We start from the raw sequence: 23,271 nt of genomic DNA on the forward strand, positions 1-23,271 counted from the left end.
CTGTGTATGGGAGAGTTGGCTGAGATGACTATTATCTGACAGCCATCTAATGTGTATGGGGCCTTAGGAGATGACATTGTTTCTCTTTAAGGCTTTTCAAGCTATTTCAATATATAGGTGCTTCTCACAAAATTAGAATATCATCAAAAAGTTAATTTATTTCAGTTCTTCAATACAAAAAAGTGAAACTCATATATTATATAAAGTCATTACAAACAGAGTGATCTATTTCAGTTAATGTTGATGATTATGGCTTACAGCCAATGACAACCCAAAAGTCATTATCTCAGTAAATTAGATTAACAAAAAACACCTGCAAAGGCTTCCTAAAGGTACCTTCACACATAACGATATCGCTAACGATATCGTTGCTTTTTGTGACGTAGCAACGATATCGTTAAGGAAATCGTTATGTGTGACAGCGACCAACGATCAGGCCCCTGCTGGGAGATCGTTGGTCGCTGAACAAAGTCCAGAACTTTATTTCGTCGCTGGATCTCCCGTGGACATCGCTGGATCGGCGTGTGTGACACCGATCCAGCGATGTCTTCACTGGTAACCAGGGTAAACATCGGGTAACTAAGCGCAGGGCCGCGCTTAGTAACCCGATGTTTACCCTGGTTACCAGCGTAAAAGTAAAAAAAAAACAAACACTACATACTTACCTACCGCTGTCTGTCCTCGGCGCTGTGCTCTGCACTCCTCCTGTACTGGCTGTGAGCGTCGGTCAGCCGGAAAGCAGAGCGGTGACGTCACCGCTTTGCTTTCCGGCCGCTGTGCTCACAGCCAGTGCAGGAGGAGTGCAGAGAAGCAGAGCGCCGGGGACAGACAGCGGTAGGTAAGTATGTAGTGTTTGTTTTTTTTTACTTTTACGCTGGTAACCAGGGTAAACATCGGGTTACTAAGCGCGGCCCTGCGCTTAGTAACCCGATGTTTACCCTGGTTACCCGGGGACTTCGGGATCGTTGGTCGCTGGAGAGCTGTCTGTGTGACAGCTCTCCAGCGACCAAACAGCGACGCTGCAGCGATCCGGATCGTTGTCGGTATCGCTGCAGCGTCGCTTAATGTGAAGGGGCCTTTAGCATTTAAAAAGGTCCCTTCAGTAGGCTTCACAATCATGGGGAAGACTGCTGACGTGACAGATGTCCATAAGGCAGTCACTGACTCACTCCACAAGGAGGGTAAGCCACAAAAGGTCATTGCTAAAGAAGCTGGCTGTTCATAGAGTGCTGTATCCAAGCATATTAATGGAAAGTCGAGTGGAAGGAAAAAGTGTGGTAGAGAAAGGTGCACAAGCAATGGGGATAACCGCAGTCTTGAAAGGATTGTTAAGAAAAGGCCATTCAAAAATTTGGGGGAGTTTCACAAGGAGTGGACTGCTGCGGGAGTCATTGCTCCAAGAGCCACCACATACAGACGTATCCAGGACATGGGCTACAAGTTTCACATTCCTTGTGTCAAGTCACTCATGACCAATAGACAATGCCAGAAGTGTCTTACCTGGGCCAACGAGAAAAAGAACTGGACTGCTGCTCAGTGGTCCAAGGTGCTGTTTTCAGTTGAAAGTAAATTTTGCATTTCATTTGGAAATCAAGATACCAGAGTCTGGAGGAAGAGTGGAGAGGCTACAATCCAAGCTGTTTGGGGTCTAGTGTGAAGTTTCCACAATCCGTGATGGTTTGAGGAGCCATGTCATCTGCTGGTGTAGATCCACTGTGTTTTATCAAGACCAAAAAAATCAGAGCAGCCATCTACCAGGAAATTTAAGAGCACTTCATGCTTCCCTCTGCCGACCAGCTTTTTGGAGATGGATATTTCATTCTCCAGCAGGACTTGGCACCTGTCCACACTGCTAAAAGTACCAATACCTGGTTTAAAAACAACAGTATCACTGTGCTTGATTGGCCAGCAAACTCGCCTGACCTTAACCCCATAGAGAATCTATGGGGTATTGTTAAGAGGAAGATGAGAGACACCAGACCCAACCATGCAGACGAGCTGAACGCTGCTATCAATGCAACCTGGGCTTCCATAACACCTCAGCAGTGCCACAGGCTGATCGCCTCCATGCAACGCAGCATTGATGCAGTAATTGATGCAAAAGGAGCCCCGACCAAGTATTGAGTGCATTTACTGAACATACATTTCAGTAGGCCAACATTTCAGATTTTAAAATCATTTTTCAAGCTGGTGTTATGAAGTATTCTAATTTACTGAGATAACGACTTTGGGTTTTCATTGGCTCTAATCAATAATCATCAAAATTAACAGAAATAAACACATGAAATAGCTCACTCTGTGTGTAATGACTCTATATAATATATTATTATTTTTTATTGTTATTATTATTATTGCGCCATTTATTCCATGGTGCTTTACATGTGAGGAGGGGTATACATAATAAAAACAGGTACAATAATCTTGAACAATACAAGTCACAACTGGTACAGGAGGAGAGAGGACCCTGCCCGCGAGGGCTCACAATCTACAAGGGATGGGTGAGAATACAGTAGGTGAGGATAGAGCTGGTCATGCAGCGGTTTGGTCAAATATGAGTTTCACTTTTTGTATTGAAGAACTGAAATAAATTAACTTTTTGATGATATTCTAATTTTGTGAGAAGCACCTGTAGATCTCATGACAAGTAAAGGTCATAATTGACTTTAGTAAGGGTGCTGAAGCCACTGAGGATTTCTTGAGCAAATTCTCTGTTTTCAGAGAGTTTACGTATAATTGATTAGTTTTATCACGTGTCTGTCCTCAGTTGATTATGAGAGTTTGGCAACACAATGGAGTAAAAATATTAGAAAAGTAGGACATGTAAATGGACATACTATCAAAGTGAGATCTAGAAACTAAATGGACCCTTTAATCTTGAATCCACAAACCTCTTGCAAGGAATAATCCAACAATACCAGCAAACCCAATCAAGCCAAGCCTGGGGTAGAATCCTGGCGGTGCATCTCTTAGCATTTCATATGTCCCTAGAATCAAGGGGAGCAAGTTAATAGCGGGGTAATTAGTAAATCTTTTTACAGAAGAAACATAACAAAGAAATATGTGACATGAAAATGGTAGGAAAAGGGACTAAGGCTACGGTCACACTAGCAGTATTTGGTCAGTATTTCACATCAGTATTTGTTAGCCAAAACCAGGAGTGAGTCAAAAATACCGACTTCGTGACGTGTTTCTATTATAGCTTTCCCCTCTGTTTGTTCCACTCCTGGTTTTGGCTTACAAATACTGATGGAAAATACTGACCACATACTGATAGTGTGACCGTAGCCTAAGGGTGAGAAGAACTGTAAAATATGTATATAACATTTGTATGCCTATATATGTTATGAGATTATTTAGGAACAGCAATCCTTGTAACACAAATCTAATCACAAGCTCCACATTCAGAAATTTGTTGAAATGCGCTCAATTTTTGCTGCATTCAATGCATGCATTGTACATTACTGATAAATCTCTCCAGTACAGTTTTTCACCGAGTTTCGTACCTTTTGAGTGCTCTATAGCGGTCTCCACTTTAGGTTTGGCCTTCACATACACATCCTGCACAAAATAACGGGAAAAAAGTTATTATTAAAGTATGCGAATACAAATCATTTGGTGCAAAATTATTATTATTGGAAATATAAAGTAATAATAAAAAATGTGCAGAACAAAAAAAAAATCAGTGATATGCATTAGTCAGGATTAGGTTACATGTTCCTCAACTACTGCAACACCAACGTGAATGAAACAAACAAAATAATTCATATACATTTACGGTAGTTTTATTTTTAATGGTTTCTTTTACATTTCTTCATAATTTACATATTGTCTGCCCCAAATTATAAATGAGGCAGTAAGAAAAACACCAGTCTACGTAAAGGAGGTCATGGGAATGATTTGTGACAAAGGCATCATATAAAATTTGGAGCTGCCTTGCAATCACATCAATGCCTGGTAACAGGAAAAGTACATTTTCACAGAAAAAAAAATTGCACAAAACGTAAAGCATGGCGAGGATATTCAAATCTGCAGCACGCGAAATCTAGTGTGGATTATAATTTCAGTGGCATTAAATTCACAGCCAAATCTGCAAATGACACGTGCAGATTTTCTTGTGAACTTGAGGCAGATCTGTGACTAAACCCAAAGTGGAAATGTACTGCAATGTGTGAGCATAGCAGTGCTTACAAGCTAAATAGAAGAGATTGTAAGCACTGCACATGTCCGCCAACTGCTGCTGTCTAGGCGGGTCCCCTGGACAACAAGTAGTAAAACAATAAAAGAAAAAAAAGGATTGCTTTGACCCATCTTAGAAGTTTAGCATACATACCACTAAATTGAATCTGTCCACTGATTCATGCTGCCCAAACTACAGGCAGCATGAATAAGAGTCTAGCTCAAGGGTGAGGAATCTTCTTTCTGCCAAGGGCCATTTGAACATATAAGCGATTCCTCAGGGGCAGTACAAATTGTGAGCAAACTTAACCCACAAAGTAAATCTTGAAATAATCATTCATTGCACACGCCTCAGCATTCAATGCTACATATGTGTGCTCACAGAGCAAGGAGAAATTAAAAGACTGGTGGGCATCAGAACACAGTTGCCGACCCAACCACTCTGGTCCCCAGGAATCTGCACGGGGACAAAGAAAATGTCATCTTGGGCAGTAAATGGCCCTCAGGCCTGAGGTTCCCCACCCATTGTCTAGCTGCATGATTTCTAAAAAGCCTTCATTCCTCTGAAATGCTCCAGTGTTTCAGAGAAAACATAGTTGGAAGTTCCGGCCTGGAACTTTAGGGAGAGATGAGACGAGTCTGGCACCACCACTGGATGGATTCTTCCCACTCTGCTCCAGTTAATTGACAGGCTTCTCCCATGTCAAGTCTGTCAGTCTTTCGAGCAGAGCTGGGAGAAGCCAGTCGGGGGCGGCACTTGGATTAGTCTCTTCTCTGCCTATGGTCCCTGACTGGTTCTTCAAACTCTCTTTTCTCTGAAACACTGTAGCGTTTCAGAGAAAAACGTACCCGACTACAATGGTGCAGACAAGTTCTGATTCCAGATGCCTGTGGTTTGGGCAGCATGAACTGTCTGACAAAGTGATAGGCTCCCTTTAATGTGGGATAAACATAACTGTGTACCATAGAATTGCATTGTTAGCCCAGATTCTTGCAGTAAAAGTTTCTTATGGGATACGTGGACCACATTTCCATACCATAGACCTAAGTCTGAGAAATAGGAGCCTGTGACAATGTTCCATGTCTATAAAGCCCCAAAAAAGTGAACATTGCCTAAATGTTCTACCTTCTTCTGCAGCACCCATGCTAACAAGTTTCCTCCATTATTCTAAAAATAGTTATAACTGTTCCATGAATGGGTGACCTTGATAACTATTCATTTAATGCCATTTACCCATGATCTTGGGGGACAAACTGGATAAGTATGTGGGAACAATCTAGTAGAACAGACTTGTATTGAGAAATGCTTCCACCACCACCAATACTAATTTCTGTCATGCCATTTCATATGACCTAAGTGAATTGCTGCCTTATTGTAAGGGTTGTACATAAATAGAGTATCAGCCATATTGCAGCAAATTATATTACATATTGTGCAATGAACTGCAAAGACTAAACAGGGGTTTTTGGAAATTATGGTATTTTTCTTTGGTCTGGGAAGTACCGTATACATTTTTTTTTAAAGTTATGCAGCATCCTAAGGTCCTTGATAAGGGGGTGTCGAGTAGTGGACAACACCATTAACTACTTAAAAAAAGAAAAATATAATTTTTGTATTTTGCTTTCAAGTTTTCTCTCTGGATTATGAAGGGAGTCTATATTTTCTCTTTAGCATGCTTTTAAACATTTGCAATAAAAAAAGAATACATGATACTCCTGAGAAATTGAAGCTGAAAGAAAGCATGTTTTCCACATATTCATTTGCCATGATTTGCCTCTTTTGAGATTTAACAAGGATCACGACCACGCTCAGAAGCACACTGAGAAAAGAAAATCCTTCCTAAACTTGTGAGTGCAAATAATATGATCATTCCTGTGTCTTTAAATCACTTCAAAAACACAAATGTTCTTGTTTTGTGGAAGTTGTTCATTAAACCCTGGAAATATTCAGAGCAGGACGTGCAAATATTAGTTTAGGCAAATGGTATGCCTTAGAGAACTCATCTGAAAGGAGTGTGACGACTTTGTAACCATGGTGGGAGAAGCTTACCACCTACAGGAATTAAGTAGTTCTAAATTACAAGTAGCCAGGCCGGGGTCCCTCATAACATGCTGTCCCCTACCTAGGAAAGCACTGCTGCCTTAGAAGGAAAACATGACATAAGTGATTGGCTTGTTGAAAAATAACGAAAAACTATCCTGTATACTTATGTATAAATCGACCCGAGTATAAGCCAAGGCACCCAATTTTGCCTCGAAAAACTGGGAAAACTTATTGACTCGAGTATAAGCTGGGTATGCTTGGTTGCTTATCCTCATCCTTATATGCATGGCTCCTTATCCCCATCCTTGTCTGCATGGCTCCTTATCCCCATCCTTGTATGCATGGCTCCTTATTCCCATCCTTGTCTGCATGGCTCCTTATCCCCATCCTTGTATGCATGGCTCCTTATCCCCATCCTTGTATGCATGGCTCCTTATTCCCATCCTTGTATGGATAGGCTCCTTATTACCATTCTTGTATGCATGGCTCCTTATCCCCGTCCTTGTCTGCATGGCTCCTTATTCCCATCCTTGTATGCATGGCTCCTTATTCCCATCCTTGTCTGCATGGCTCCTTATTCCCATCCTTGTCTGCATGGCTCCTTATTCCCATCCTTGTCTGCATGGCTCCTTATTCCCATCCTTGTATGCATGGCTCCTTATTCCCATCCTTGTATGGATAGGCTCCTTATTACCATTCTTGTATGCATGGCTCCTTATCCCCGTCCTTGTCTGCATGGCTCCTTATTCCCATCCTTGTATGCATGGCTCCTTATTCCCATCCTTGTATGGATAGGCTCCTTATTACCATTCTTGTATGCATGGCTCCTTATCCCCGTCCTTGTCTGCATGGCTCCTTATTCCCATCCTTGTATGCATGGCTCCTTATCCTCATCCTTGTATGCATGGCTCCTTATCCCCATCCTTGTATGCATGGCTCCTTATTCCCATCCTTGTCTGCATGGTTCCTTATTCCCATCCTTGTCTGCATGGTTCCTTATTCCCATCCTTGTCTGCATGGCTCCTTATTCCCATCCTTGTATGCATGGCTCCTTATCCCCATCCTTGTATGGATAGCCTCCTTATTACCATTCTTGTATGCATGGCTCCTTATCCCCATCCTTGTATGGATAGCCTCCTTATTACCATTCTTGTATGCATGGCTCCTTATCCCCATCCTTGTATGGATAGCCTCCTTATTACCATTCTTGTATGCATGGCTCCTTATCCCCATCCTTGCCTGCATGGCTCCTTATCCCCATCCTTGTATGCATCTCTCCTTATTCCCATCCTTGCCTGCATGGCTCCTTATTCCCATCCTTGTCTGCATGGCTCCTTATCCCCATCCTTGTCTGCATGGCTCCTTATCTCCATCCTTGTATGCATGGCTCCTGATCTCCATCCTTGTATGCATGGCTCCTTATCCCTATCCTTGTATGCATGGCTCCTTATCCCCATCCTTGTATGCATGGCTCCTTATCCCTATCCTTGTATGTATGGGTTTCTTATTCCCACCATTGTCTGCATGGCTACTTATTCCCATCCTTGTCTGCATGGCTCCTTATTCCCATCCTTGTCTGCATGGCTCCTTATTCCCATCCTTGTCTGCATGGCTCCTTATTCTCATCCTTGTATGCATAACCCCCCATGAGAAAAGCATTAACAAAAACAAAAAAATATCCTACTTACCTTCCCTGCGCATCCTCACAGACCCTCGTTCCAGCGCCAGCAGCTCTTGCTGCTGGGCGATCACATGTCCCCGCTCATTAAGGTAAGGAATATTCACTGCTCTCCAGCCTATGGGAGTGGAGAGAGGTGAATATTCACTACATTAATGAGCGGGCACCCATGAGAGCCCGGCAGCTGCTGGAAGCCGGCGGCTGAAACTGTGCGTATGCTATAAGAGAAAATAATATTCATTGCCAGTGCAGTGAATATTCATTTCTCTTTAGCAGCGGGCACAGGCTTTAGCCGCAGCCTCCTGTGACCCGCTACTCTGCCTCCCCCGCCATAAACTGGGACAATGACTCTTGTATAAGCCGAGGGGTGCATTTTCATCACAAAAAAATGTGCTGAAAAACTTGGCGCATACATGAGTATATACAGTAATCAATGTCGAAAGTTCCATTTTGGGGGAAGGAAGTTGCATAAATTCATGGCCAAAAGTGTTTTGTTCTAGAAAATGAAGTACTTCTCACAGAAAATTATTGCAATTACACATGTTTGGTTATACACATGTTTATTTCCTTTGAGTGCATTGGAACAACATTAAAAAAAAAAACAGAGAAAAATAAAAAAGGCAAATTGGACACTGTTTCAAACAATACCCCAACCCAAAAATAAGCCGGAAAAAAAATTGTTGTCACCCTCAACTTAAAAACTGCAATCAATCACTTCCTATAACCATCAACAAGTTTCTTACACCTCTAAACACCTCAGCAGAAGGGTAAGACTCTAATTTTGCACCATCTTGGGTATTTTGCAGGGACTGTTCTATGTGTTACTGTCTGTCTTGTCTCTTCAGAGAGGAAGAGAACTAGAACTCTAGTGCCACCTATTGGAAGGTAGCAATCCTACAAGCCAATGTCGACCCTTTAACGAGCCTTGTCACATGACTTAGGATAATAGCCAAACCAGAATCTCAATTTGCAGACACTGTGTTTCGGGGTACTGCCCCTCATCAGTGCAAAGTGGAGATCTGGTTTGGCTGTGTGAGAGGCGTCCGACCGATATCCAAGAAGTATCGTTTCTCCTTGCGGAGATTGATATGCTAAGCATGCAGAGATGAGGAGACAAAGCTGCAATGCTCCTCTGGGAAATATTCTAATTATGCAAATTGTCTCTTCATAGAGGAAGAGAACTAGAACTCTATAATTAGCATATTTCCCAGAGGAGTATTGCGGCTTGTCTCCTCATCTCGGCATGCCAATCTCCGCAAGGAGAAACGACACTTCTTGGATGTCTGTCTTGTGGTTCAGTAAAGTATTGCCACACTGTTTTATCCTCACCCTGTGTTGCCCGAGTAGTATTATGTCCACGGTAAAAGGAGAGGGATGAGCCCTCATCCATGTGGTCTCGAGCCAGTGGACTAGAGCATCCACCAATCCTCGGGTCTCCACAAGTATTAATGCGCATTTGTTTAGAAAAGTTGTTTTATGTTGTGCAATGATACGGTAATCTTTGAAAAATCTATTTTTTCCTGCAGTCACACATAGGCTAATGAGACAGGACTAGTTCCATGAGGTGCTTCCTTTCTGGGAAATACAGATATAGACATTTTTAGGGACAGATAGGGACTTGACAGATTCCCTTTAAAGATTACATTGTAATCCTATGTAGAAAGAAATGCAATATGTCAGCCACTGGGGCCGATGGGACAGTACCTGACACCACTTAGTATATGGTGAGGTAGATGATCTCAGCCATGAAATTCCCTCCTCCAACTCCGTTTTCTCGTCTGCAACATATCGTGTTTCTGGAACAGGACTGGAATACAGAGAAAGCTGCAAACATTAAAGAGTAAAATAAGATTAAAAAAACTAAAATGTTATACATAAAACACAAACATCTGAAAAATGTCAGCTCCTCAGGAGAGCCCATGGCATAGCGTAACCATAGCACTCGGAGGGGCCTGAAAGGTCTCAGGACTCATTTGGTTCTGAACTGGTCTACATTTGACTTGAAAAATGAGCTTAGTTTTAGGCCCGAGGAAGACTGACCCATATCAATCATCCATCATAATAAATAAACTGGAAAGGTGACAACACATGTGATATCCTATGTGTTATTTGTTCAGAAAATTGTGGTTATATACAGTTGTGCTCAAAAGTTTACATGCTTTCTTAGCCCTTTTTTCTGAGAATATGAATGATAACACCAAAACTTTTTCTCCACTCATGGTTAGTGGTTGGGTGAAGCCATTTATTGTCAAATGACTGTGGTTTCTCTTTTTTTCTTCTTTTGAAATATTGCAAAAGCCACAGACAAGAAAAAAAAGAAAAAAAAAGTAACCGCGCAACCGCACCGTCAATGTTATCTACAAGTGATCTTGCCACGTGACAAAATTATATATATATATATATATATATATATATATATATAATGGTGGCCCGATTCTAACGCATCGGGTATTCTAGAATATGCATGTCCACGTAGCATATTGCCCAGCCACGTAGTATATTGCCCAGTCACGTAGTATATTGCCCAGTCACGTAGTATATTGCACAGCCACGTAGTATATTGCCCAGTCACGTAGTATATTGGGCAGTCACGTAGTATATTGCACAGCCACGTAGTATATTTCCCAGTCACGTAGTATATTGCCCAGTCACGTAGTATATTGCCCAGTCACGTAGTATATTGCCCAGTCACGTAGTATATTGCCCAGCCACGTAGTATATTGCCCAGCCACATAGTATATTGCCCAGCCACATAGTATATTGCCCAGCCACATAGTATATTGCCCAGCCACATAGTATACTGCCCAGCCACATAGTATATTGCCCAGCCACATAGTATATTGCCCAGCCACATAGTATATTGCCCAGCCACATAGTATATTGCCCAGCCACATAGTATATTGCCCAGCCACATAGTATATTGCCCAGCCACATAGTATATTGCCCAGCCACATAGTATATTGCCCAGCCACATAGTATATTGCCCAGCCACATAGTATATTGCCCAGCCACATAGTATATTGCCCAGCCACATAGTATATTGCACAGCGACGGAGTATACAGCACAGAGCCACGTAGTATAGAGACTTAGAAAAAATAAATAAACATATACTCCCCTTCCGAAGGCCCGTTGAAGTCCTCCTATACTTACCATCTGCCGCCTTTCCCGCTCCTTGCCACGCTCCCGGGACCGCTCCATTGCAAGCGGCATCTTCCGGGCCCAGGGCTGGTGTGAGCAGGACCTATGATGACGTCGCGGTCACATGACCGTGACGTCACGGCAGGTCCTTGTCGCACACTAGCCCTGGGACCGGAAGATGCCAAAGATGCAAACTTGGCTTTGGGAAAATAGCCGCCGCAATCTCCATCTGCGCACGCGTGGCATCCCGCGGCCATTTTCCTGAAGCCCCGTGCAGCAGAGCACTCCATCTGCGCACACGCGGCCTCAGGAAGATGGCCGCCCCCACAGATGACAAGGGTAATAGCGCAGATCGCACGCTTTTTCTTCACCTGCGCGCAGTGGATTAGGCACTTGGACATGCGCACACCACTACGCCACCAACGGAAAGCTGGGGAAGAAACAGCGATGTCACCACGCCCACATGACCTGACCAGCCTGATTGACAGGCGAAAACGGCGACTTTGGTAATGTATTTTGCAGCATAGGTGGGGACTCAGGGTACACTACATACACTATTGTAACGCACAGCGCAGGCCCTATTTAACAGTATTTTTATCTCAATCTGAAAAAACGGGGTGACAGGTTCCCTTTAATGCAGCACGTTATCAGCAAATACTGGAGGCAAATTTAGACATTCCAACATGACACCGATTCAAAACACAAGGCCAAGTCAACCTGCCATTGGATACAGCAGAGCAAACTGAAGTTTCTGGAGTGGCCATCTCAGGCACCCGACCACAATATCATTGATCCACTCTGGGGAGATCTCAAGCACGCAGTTCATGCTAGACAGCCCAGGAATTTACAGGAACTGAAAGCTTTTTCTAAGAAGAGTGGGGAGCTTTACCATCTGAGAAAATAAAGAACATCATCCAGAACTACCACAAAAGACTTCAAGCTGTCACTGATGTTAGAGGGGGCAATACACGGTATTAAGAAATGGGGTATGTAAACTTTTGATCAGGGCCATTTGGATGTTTTGGGTTGTCATTATGATTTAAAAAGAGAAAATACAGTAGTTTGACAATAAATGGCTTCACTCAACCACTAACCATGAGTGAAAAAAGTTTTGATGTGGTCATTCATATTCTCTGAAAAAAAGGCCAAGAAAGCAAAAATTCTGCAGGGTTACGTAAACTTTTGAGCACAACTGTAAAGGGTAAATTACAATTGAAAAAAAGATTTTAAAACATATCCTCTTTAATACAAGCTGTGCTGATTATCCATCAATTGCATAGTAACATAGTAACATAGTTAGTAAGGCCGAAAAAAGACATTTGTCCATCCAGTTCAGCCTATATTGCCATGAATCAGACTCCTATAATTCCTTGCGATCAGCTGTCATTGATCGGGAAATTTTGTCCTATCACATATTCAAAGTACCACTTCAGTGTTGTTTTTCATTTCAGAGCTGAACTGAAGTAGTGCCAATAAAGTTCCCTGCCCCTACCCTTAGGCTGGGTTCATACTGCGTTTTAGGCGTCCGTTAGGCGGAATACGTTACACCGCGGCATAACGCGGTGTAACGCAGTCTGTTAACGCCACCATTGAGTCCACTGTCGGACGCATTGCTAGCGCATGCCACAATGGGCGTGCGCTAGCGATGTGCAGTCATTGAGTGACGGACCCTGGGACGCGGGCTGCAGCATTTCCGGGTCCGTCACTGCTAGCGCAGATAGAGCTAGCAGATGCTCTATCTGCTCTAGCGCGATGTCATGTCGGCACTTGCGTTAACAGCAGCCCGTTAACGCATGTGTTGAACGGGCTGCTGTTAAAGCAATGTGAACCCAGCCTTACCAGTCGCCATCTTCTGCTCTTCCAGGTACTGCCCCGGGAAGTCTACTGGCTCTCAGACTTACATTGAGCATTGACCTTTTGCTCACCCAGCAAACACTGGAGCGATCCGGCAGGTCACAACCTGCAGAAGAGCAGAGCGGCGCCGATAACAAAAGAAGGGAAGTATAATGCTAGGGGCAAAGAACTTACATTAGTGACACCACTCCAACAGTAAAAAAAAACAAACACTGAAGTGATGCTTTGAAGTATTCCAATGATTTGTTTTCTTCTTCATTTTTTAGCCCATTTGCAATTGTTACTGTGTACACAGTGCATGTGTTAGATAGGTGTCCTGCAGGGTTCAGTCCTTGGGCCCCTGCTCGTCTCCATTCACACCTTCGGCCTGTGACCGCTCATAGAGTCTCATGGCTTTCAGTACCACCTCTATGCTGATGACACACAGATCTACCTCTCTGTACCCGATATCACCTCACTACTAACCAGACTCCCACAATGTCTGTCCACTATTTCATCCTTCTTCTCTGCTAAATTTCTGAAACTTAATATGGACAAAACAGAATTCATCATCTTTCCCCATCTCACCCGACCCCCTCAATGGAATGGACATATCCATTAAAGTAAATGGCTGCTCACTCTCCCCAGTCCCACAAGCTCGCTGCCTCGGGGTAATCCTTGACACTGATCTCTCCTTCAGACCACATATCCAACCATTTCCACTTCAGCTCAAAAATATTTCCCAGATCTGTACATTCCTTAACAAAGAATCTGCAAAAACCCTAATCCATGCCCTCATCTCCCGCCTTGACTACTGCACCTGTATTGTGGCCGCCCTTCTAACACTCTTGCACCCCTCCAATCTATTCTAAACGCTATTCCCCGGCCTCTCCCATCTGTCAATCCCTTCACTGGTTCCCCATTGCCCAGAAACTCAATTTCAAAACCCTAACCATGGCATAGAAAGTCATCAATAACCTGTCTCTTTCATACATCTGTGACCTCGTCTTCTCTTCCCACAATCGCATACAGGATTTCTCCAGTGTATCCCCCCTAAGATGGAACGCTCTACCTCAACATATCAGACTCTCGCCTACCATGGAAACCTGAACACCTACCTCTTCTGACAAGCCTACAACCTGCAGTAACCACCAAACCGCTAGACGACCAGCTCTGCCCTCACCTACTGTATCCTCACCCATCCCTTGTAGATTGTGAGCCCTCGTGGGCAGGGTCCTCTCTCCTCCTGTACCAGTTGGGACTTGAATTGTTTAAGATTATTGTACTTGCTTTTTATTACGTATACCCCTTTTCACATTTAAAGCTCCCTTGCATAAATGGCGCTACAATAATTAATAATAATAGTAATAGTTACAGATCACAGTCTTCTCTCGTGGTAACCTGGGTTCCAGCTCTCTTCCGCCCAACTTGACCTGATCACAACAGCCTGCCCTGGGTGGACCAGAAGCCACTTTCTCAAATGTAAGTCAAAGTGAATCACTTGGAGAATAACACCCTCATAGCTTAACATTGAAAGAAGGTCGCGGTGTGATCCAACTAGTTACATTGCTGGTCAAGTGATGCAGAAGCGTATTGGAATGATTCTGATAATGGGAATAGGTGGATATTGGTAGGTATCCTGCACATGCACTTGTACACTGTAACAATTGCAAAGGGGCTAGAAGATAATTTCATTGGAAAGCTACTGTAATGTTCCATTCACACTGTATTCGGCGTACATCAGTGGTAGGCATTGGAAGAATTTTGTTTACCTTTAATATAAGCCACTGTATAGGCATAAAGTAGAATATGACATCCACAAGTTCCCAAGGTTAATAAAACAAAATGTATTGGCTGACTATTCCATTCCGTACAGCACAAATAAGAGGCAAATGACGAAAGTGCCCTAACAGAGGCCCACATGGCACACTTTTGGCCTCATTTGGACGAATGGGAGCCTATACATACACTTGGTATACACTCCAGGATCTCTCATGTCACAAATGCACATTGTAAACGCACCCAGAAGGCCACGTACAGACATCGATCGGTTTTCTCATATGTAAAAACATGGACTGTTGTTCATCAGTGATTCCATCTGAGTTTCATCAGTGCCAGTTTTTACCATTTTCACTGATAAAATAAATAAATAAATAAAGCACAGCTCTTCTATCCATTAAATGTTATTCACGGGCAGCACACTGATGCCATCCATGTGCTATGTCGGTGATTTAGATGGACACAGACTGCACGGGTAATTTTGATCTGTGGCTTTGATCAAAACCAGACATATCTACGTACGTTTTTGCAAACCACTCAGCCCACAGACTATAATCTGTACATTTTCTATCCGTGAAAAGTAATGCTTCCTATAGAGCAGGGGTGGGAAACCTTAGGCCCGTTGGCCATTTGCGATGTTCTTTTCTACGGCCCTAGAGCAGATTCCCAACGCAGTTCTCGGGATGGCCATTTAATTGCTCCTGAGACTGCAATTACGTGCAAGCAGCATTCACTACTGAATGCTCCAAGACATGCCATGAAGGATTAGGTCCTGAACCTAGCCACGGCCAGCGTCAGGGCGTACTATGTCCCAATGACATCTAGTCCCAACGACGAGAGCGGTGGCAGTCCAAGCCCCTCCTGTCATGAATGTGCCCCCAGCCCCTCCTGTCATGTACAGTGGGGAAAATAAATATTGGATACACTGTCGATTTTGAAAGTCTTCCCACCTACAAAGAATGGAGAGGTCGGCAATTTTTATCGTAAGGATACTTCAACTGTGAGAGAAAGAATATAAAAATAAAAACCAGAAAATCACATTGTATGATTTTTAAATAATTCAATAGCATTTTATTGCATGAATTAATTATTTGATCACCTACCAACCAGCAAGAATTCTGGCTCTCACAGACCTGTTCGTTTTTCCTTAAGAAGCACTGCTACTCTGCACTCATTACCTGTACTAATTGCACCTGTTTGAACTCGTTACCTGCATAAAAGACAGTTGTCCACACACTCCAACCTCTTCACCATGGCCAAAACCAAAAAGTTGTCTAAGGACACTAGGGTCAAATTTGTAGACCTGCACAAGGCTGGGATGTGCTACAGGACAAATAGGCAAGCAGTTTGATGAGAGAGCAACAAATATAAGCGCAATTATTAGAAAATAGAAGAAAAGAAACATGACAGTCAATCTTCCAACGTTCTGGGGGGTCCATGCAAGGTCAGCAATCGGCCCAGAACTACAAGGGAGGACCTGGTCAATGATTTCAAGAGAGATGGGACAAATGTCTCAAACACTACTGTTAGTAACATACTACACCGTCATGGATTAAAATCCTGCAGGATATGCAAGGTCCCCCCCTGCTTATGCTAGCACATGTCCTGGTCCGTTTGAAGTTCGCCAATGACAATTTGGATGATCCAAATGGGAGGTCATGTGGTCAGATGATACCAAAATAGAACTTTTTGGTACCAACTCCACTCGCCGTGTTTGGAGGAAGAAAAAGAATGAGTACCATCCCAACCGTGAAGCATGGTGGGGGAAACATCATACTTTGGGGGTGCTTTTCTGCAAAGGGGACAGGACAACTCCAGTGTATTGAAGGGATAATGGATGGGGACATTTATCGCATGATTTTGGACAACAACCTCCTTCCGTCAGTGAGAGCATTGAAGATGGGTTGTGGATGTTTGACCAAATATAGCACAATAAGCTTCAAGTTTGTATCGCCCCTAATGAGGTTATAAATATAGAACAGGACCCTAGCAAAAAAAAAAGGTTCCCACCTTTGCATTTAGTTTTAGTTACGTCTCTATTAGAATATCACCAGATTGTGAAGTTTGCTAAGCTGCCATGTGCTGCTTACTTCACTCTCCATGGCACATGCATGTTCAAAATAAACAGCTCTTTCACACTTCAGTTATTTGGCATCAGTCTAAAACCGCCATTTTCCTCAAATAACGGATCCGTCATTTTTTTTGACGGATCCGTTATTTTCCCATAGACTTGCATTAGTGACGGATTGTGACGGATGGTCGTCCGTTCCATCCGCCATGCGACGGATCCGTCGAAATTTGGCGGACGTTTTCTGAAAATAGACGGACATTGGAACGTTTTTTGTCACCGCCGAAATGGCGGATCGCGACGGATCCGTCGCGTCCGCCATTCCATAGAATGGCCGCCTATGGGCGACGGATCCGCCGCAACAGTTTTTTCGGCGGATCCGTCGCCCCAATCCGTTTTTTCAATTGCGCATGCTCCAAAAAGTAGATACTTCTCCCAGACAACCCCCAAGTAACGGATCCGTCAAAAAAACGGATCCGTTAGAACCGTTTTCGCAACAATTGTGACGGATCCGTCAATCCGTCACTATGTCGGTAGTGACTGACGCCAAAATACTGAAGTGTGAAAGAGGCCTAAAGGCATAACATGACTTCCTTCTGTAAATGTCATGCAGACCCTGTATAAGGTTCAATAAATAGGTACCTGTTGGTTATTTTCACAACTTTCACATATTTCTCCGTATAATTATAATTATGAGCTTGTTGTTGACAGCTTCCAGCGTTTAGGTTTTGCAGCCATAAAAAAAATCTCCCCACCGTGCAAATCCTTTATGTGTCAATTTACCTCTTCCACTTTTAGGAGTGTCTTCGGAGGGGTCTTTGTTTCACTGGCTCCATGCACGTGAAGAGTGGCGAAACTCAGGCTAGCAGGAACAGCCGCAAACTTCACTGCCTGTTAAAAAAAATATCTAAAATCAGTAAATGTAAAACCAGGACGATCTCCGCACCCTGAACATAAAATACAAAGCACACCACAATGTAAAAAGTTTATCATCAAAAGGCTACAAATCATAACACCCAGGCCCTGTTTTATGTAATAGTTTCCTTTAGAAAACTGTTGCAAAACTTTTTTTTTTTCACAACACATCGTTGGGCAAAACGTTTCCAAATGATGGTGCTTCTATGCTAGCTTAGTATATTTTTCAAAAGTGGGAGACTCTTAGCGGGAGGGACATGACCTGACAAGTTCATCATATCCTGCATCACAAAAGTGGAGCAATTTATAGCAGGTCTTATTCAGGTGGAACAAGGATCTCTCCAGTCTCGAAGTAGAACTACAAAAAGACACCAAGCAGTAACTATGTTTTTATTTTTAATGATCAAATGTATTTATCATTTGTCCTTTTGTATTTCTACTTAGAACACATTTCTATCTCTGGTACGGCAGCTGAAATATGCATCAAACTCAAACAGGTGCCGTCCTCTTATTCTGTTGATGGATTTGGTGCTTCTTACTCCATTGGACTGGAATACAAAACGCCAATTTTAATGAGCTGGCCCCTTAGTATATAGATCATCGCTTCAGAAATACAAATATAGAAGAGAATTAAGGAAACTGTTGCAAATTTTCTCCCAAAACATTCTGTTCAGGGACACTATTGCAACCTACCTCTCTCCATGGATACTGCAATGTGTCAAGTTGTGCTACAATGCCATCCAGATGGTCTATGTTAAGATGTCCTCAAATGTAAATGTATATGGCATAACAATTTATAGCCAGAAAAGTGTTTTTTTTTTTGTTTTGTTTTTTATAGGAACCATAGAAGATGTGGACTTATTGACGTCAACTATTTAGGCCCGTAATATCTAAAAATATATACAATACTTGCACCTCTTCTCTTTTGAAGAAGTGCCAAAGAAGATTAAACATGGGAAATCATAAGCTGCCAGAAAATGTTAAAAATGGCAATCCCAGACTAAACAGGAAAGTATGAAACCGACAGATATTGTGCCTAACTCTACTGTAAAACCTGACTGTTTACACCTACGAAATATGTAACTAGGAGCAAACCCGTCTTTAGATCACATAAATAGGGAGTAATATCAAATCCACCCGCCATACAGATAACTGTAGCTGCCACAATTACAGATTCAATGGAAGTACAGTTTCTCGTTCTTTGTGTAAATGGTGGATTTTAATTGCAGCCATTACTCCTTCTGATGCAGGAAGTTAAAGAGAATTTGTCAGCAGGTTTTTACTATGTAATCTGAAGACAGCATGAGGTAGGGGTTATAACCGAGATTTCAGAAATTCCTCTCTTATCAAGCCATGTGGTTTGGTTTGCTTGCAACGATTGTTTTAGCACCAGGAGATTTTTATTGCTGGGACACTGCAGGTCCTGTATGCTAGTCCGACACGCCCCCTCCTGTGATAGGCAGCTCCTGAGGCACCTGAGGAGGTGGCGATGGCGAACTCAGTCGAGGGGTTCAAGAGAGGCCTGGATGTCTTCCTGGAGCAGAACAATATTGTATCATACAATTATTAGGTTCTGTAGAAGGACGTAGATCTGGGGATTTATTATGATGGAATATAGGCTGAACTGGATGGACAAATGTCTTTTTTCGGCCTTACTAACTATGTTACTATGTTATGTTATGGACACTGTACATTGAGAGCGTGGTGTGGGCGTGGTCAGCTTCCTCAGCTCAGCTGTATTACTAACTCTAAAAACTCTGATTGTGTCAGAACGGCTGCACCCAGTAAGCTAAGTGATACATCATTAAATTCAGCTTCTCTTTGCCGATATCAGGCTGTTCTCAGATGAGGTAGCAAAAACCTGCTAACAGAATCCATTTAAGGGGTCTAATTCACACAAAAATTGCACCCGGGGAACAGGGAAAATCTACTTTTTTTTTTTATTTATTTTTTTTTAAAACATCATTTTTATTGATTTTTTTGAACATAACAATGGATAAGATGACATAGGATAGGATAGAACATCAGTAATGACACTGTAAATGACCAAACGTACATATACAGTATATACAGTATACATATACAGTACATATACAGTGGATGATTTCACAAACTCCCCTCTCCCGCTCTCTGACCACAACCTTCTTTCATTCTCTATCAAGAACTGCCATCCCGCTCAGGTCACCCCCACTTTCCACACTTATAGAAACATACAGGCCATTAACACCCAGAAACTTATGAAGAACTTGCAGTCCTCATTGGCCCCAATCTTCTCCATCTGATGTCCTGATTCTGCTCTGAAGCATTACAATGAAACCCTGCAAAGTGCTCTGGATGAAGCTGCTCCTCCTATACATAAAACAACTCGGCACAGACGGCAACAACCGTGGCACACGCTGCAAACACGTTTCCTGCAGCGGTGCTCCAGGTGCGCAGAACGTCTGTGGAGAAAATCTAATCTACCCGAAGATTTCATCCATTATAAGTTCATGCTAAAGACATACAATTCTGCCCTTCACCTCTCCAAACAAACCTACTTCAACACCCTCATCACCTCCCTGTCCAATAACCCTAAACATCTCTTTGACACGTTCCAGTCCCTACTCAACCCAAGAGAGCAGGCCCCAACCACGGATCTCCGTGCTGACTATCTGGCCAATTACTTCAAAGAAAAAATTGACCACATTCGACAGGAAATCATCTCCCAATCTCTTCACACCATGCACTGTCCTCCCTCCCCCACTGCATCTAGATCACTCTCTGACTTTGAAGCAGTTACAGAAGAAGAAGTAAGCAGGCTCCTTGCATCTTCTCGCCCGACCACTTGCACCAGTGACCCCATTCCGTCACATCTCCTCCAGTCCCTTTCCCCGGCTGTCACCTCTCTCCTAACAAAAATATTCAACCTTTCCCTCACTTCCGGTATTTTTCCCTCCTCATTTAAGCATGCCATCATACATCCATTACTTAAAAAAACATCCCTCGATCAAAACTGTGCCGCTAATTATAGACCTGTCTCTAATCTTCCCTTCATCTCTAAACTCCTCGAACGCCTGGTCCACTCCCGTCTTACCCGCGATCTCTCAGATAACTCTCTTCTCGACCCTCTTCAATCTGGCTTCCGCTCTTTACACTCTACTGAAACTGCCCTCACTAAAGTCTCTAATGACCTACTAACAGCTAAAGCTAATGGTCACTACTCCATGCTAATTCTCTTGGATCTCTCTGCAGCATTCGATACTGTGGATCACCAGCTCCTCCTCACTATGCTCCGCTCCATCGGCCTCAAGGACACCGTTCTCTCCTGGTTCTCCTCCTATCTCTCTGACCGATCCTTCACTGTATGTTTTGCTGGTTCCTCCTCCTCTCACCTTCCCCTTACTGTTGGGGTTCCTCAAGGATCAGTCCTAGGCCCCCTCCTCTTCTCGTTGTATACTGCCCCTATTGGACAAACAATCAGTAGATTTGGTTTCCAGTACCATCTCTATGCTGACGACACCCAATTATACACTTCTTCTCCTGATATCACGCCTGCCTTATTAGAAAACACCAGTGATTGTCTTACCGCTGTCTCTAACATCATGTCCTCCATCTATCTGAAACTAAACCTGTCAAAAACTGAACTCCTCGTGTTCTCTCCCTCTACTAACCTACCTTTGCCTGACATTGCCATCTCCGTGTGCGGTTCCACCATTACTCCAAAGCAACATGCCCGCTGCCTTGGGGTCATCCTTGATTCTGACCTTTCATTCACCCCCCACATTCGATCACTGGCTCGCTCTTCTTACCTGCATCTCAAAAACATTTCTAGAATTCACCCTTTTCTTACTTTCGACTCTGCAAAAACTCTTACTGTTTCACTTATTCATTCTCGTCTGGACTATTGTAACTCTCTACTAATCGGCCTCCCTCTTACCAAACTTTCCCCGCTCCAATCTGTCCTGAATGCTGCTGGCAGGATCATATTCCTCACCAACCGTTACACCGATGCCTCTACCTTGTGCCAGTCATTACACTGGCTACCCATCCACTCCAGAATCCAGTACAAAACTACTACCCTCAGCCACAAAGCACTGCATGGCTCTGCACCACCCTACATCTCCTCTCTGGTCTCAGTCTACCACCCTACCCGTGCCCTCCGCTCCGCTAATGACCTCAGGTTAGCATCCTCAATAATCAGAACCTCCCACTCCCGTCTCCAAGACTTTACACGTGCTGCGCCGATTCTTTGGAATGCACTACCTAGGTTAATACGATTAATCCCCACAGTTTTAAGTGTACCCTAAAAACTCACTTGTTCAGACTGGCCTACCGCCTCAATGCATTAACCTAACGATCCCTGTGTGGCCTATTTATATAAAAAAAAAAAAAAAAAAACAGGTTCCTTGCATCATGTTCTCATACACTTTATGCAGTTAATAGCCCTCTGTGTCTGTACTGCTACATACTTAGGCAGCTAACTGGTTCATGCAGCTTTACATGAACACCTGAGCCTTACACTATGGCCGGTCCGAATAACTAAAGCAATTGTTATCATCCACCTCTCGTGTCTCCCCTTTTCCTCATAGTTTGTAAGCTTGCGAGCAGGGCCCTCATTCCTCCTGGTATCTGTTTTGAACTGTATTTCTGTTATGCTGTAATGTCTATTGTCTGTACAAGTCCCCTCTATAATTTGTAAAGTGCTGCGGAATATGTTGGCGCTATATAAATAAAAATTATTATTATTATTATTATTATATATTATTATTTACTTGTCTGACAACAGGTCCGCATAACTTACAAATACGTAATACATACAAATACATAAATAGATCTCTGTCAGTACCTTGTAACACAAATTGTGGGAAAATCGTAAGAGAAAGAAAAGACAGTTGCATACATAGAAGGGTAATAGGGGAAGGAAGAGGATCTCTTTTTCTGTAGTTTGCATAGCCAAGAGTGTCGTTTTATGGTAATATATGTTGTATCTTTAACCCCTTCATGACCATGGGATTTTTCATTTTTCCGTGTTCGTTTTTCACTCCCCTCCTTCCCAGAGCCATAACTTTTTTATTTTTCCGTCAATTTGGCCATGTGAGGGCTTATTTTTTCCGGGACGAGTTGTACTTTTGAACGACATCATTGGTTTTAGCATGTCGTGTACTAGAAAACGGGAAAAAATTTCCAAGTGCGGTGAAATTGCAAAAAAAGTGCAGTCCCACACTTGTTTTTTGTTTGGCTTTTTTGCTAGGTTCACTAAATGCTAAAACTGACTTGACATTATGATTCTCCAGATCAGTACGAGTTCATAGACACCAAACATGACTAGGTTATCTAAGTGGTGAAAAAAAATTCCAAACTTTGCTAAAAAAAAAAAAAAAAAAAATTGCGCCATTTTCCGATACTCGTAGCATCTCCATTTTTCGTGATCTGGGGTCGGTTGAGGACTTATTTTTTGCGTGCCGAGATGACGTTTTTAATGATAGCATTTTGGTGCAGATACGTTCTTTTGATCGCCCGTTATTGCATTTTAATGCAATGTCGCGGCGACCAAAAAAACGTAATTCTGGTGTTTCAAATTTTTTTCCCGCTACGCTGTTTAGCGATCAGGTTAATGCTTTTTTTTAATTGATAGATCGGGCGATTCTGAGTGCGGCGAT

General features: G+C 43.0%; 1 protein-coding gene across 1 annotated transcript in view; it reads right to left on the bottom strand.

Annotated features, from left to right (window-relative positions):
- Positions 1 to 23,271, bottom strand: part of APOO (apolipoprotein O) — a 103,214-nt gene that overhangs the window by 29,695 nt on the left and 50,248 nt on the right. The window contains exons 2-5 of the mRNA XM_069761461.1: positions 17,501 to 17,608; positions 9,603 to 9,722; positions 3,504 to 3,558; positions 2,889 to 2,984 (exon numbers count right to left, since the gene is read on the bottom strand). Coding sequence (XP_069617562.1) covers positions 2,889 to 2,984; positions 3,504 to 3,558; positions 9,603 to 9,722; positions 17,501 to 17,608 — 379 coding nt within the window. The remainder of the gene's footprint in view (positions 1 to 2,888; positions 2,985 to 3,503; positions 3,559 to 9,602; positions 9,723 to 17,500; positions 17,609 to 23,271) is intronic.

The sequence above is a fragment of the Ranitomeya imitator genome, chromosome 3 (assembly GCF_032444005.1).
Source record: "Ranitomeya imitator isolate aRanImi1 chromosome 3, aRanImi1.pri, whole genome shotgun sequence".
Lineage (NCBI taxonomy): Eukaryota > Metazoa > Chordata > Amphibia > Anura > Dendrobatidae > Ranitomeya > Ranitomeya imitator.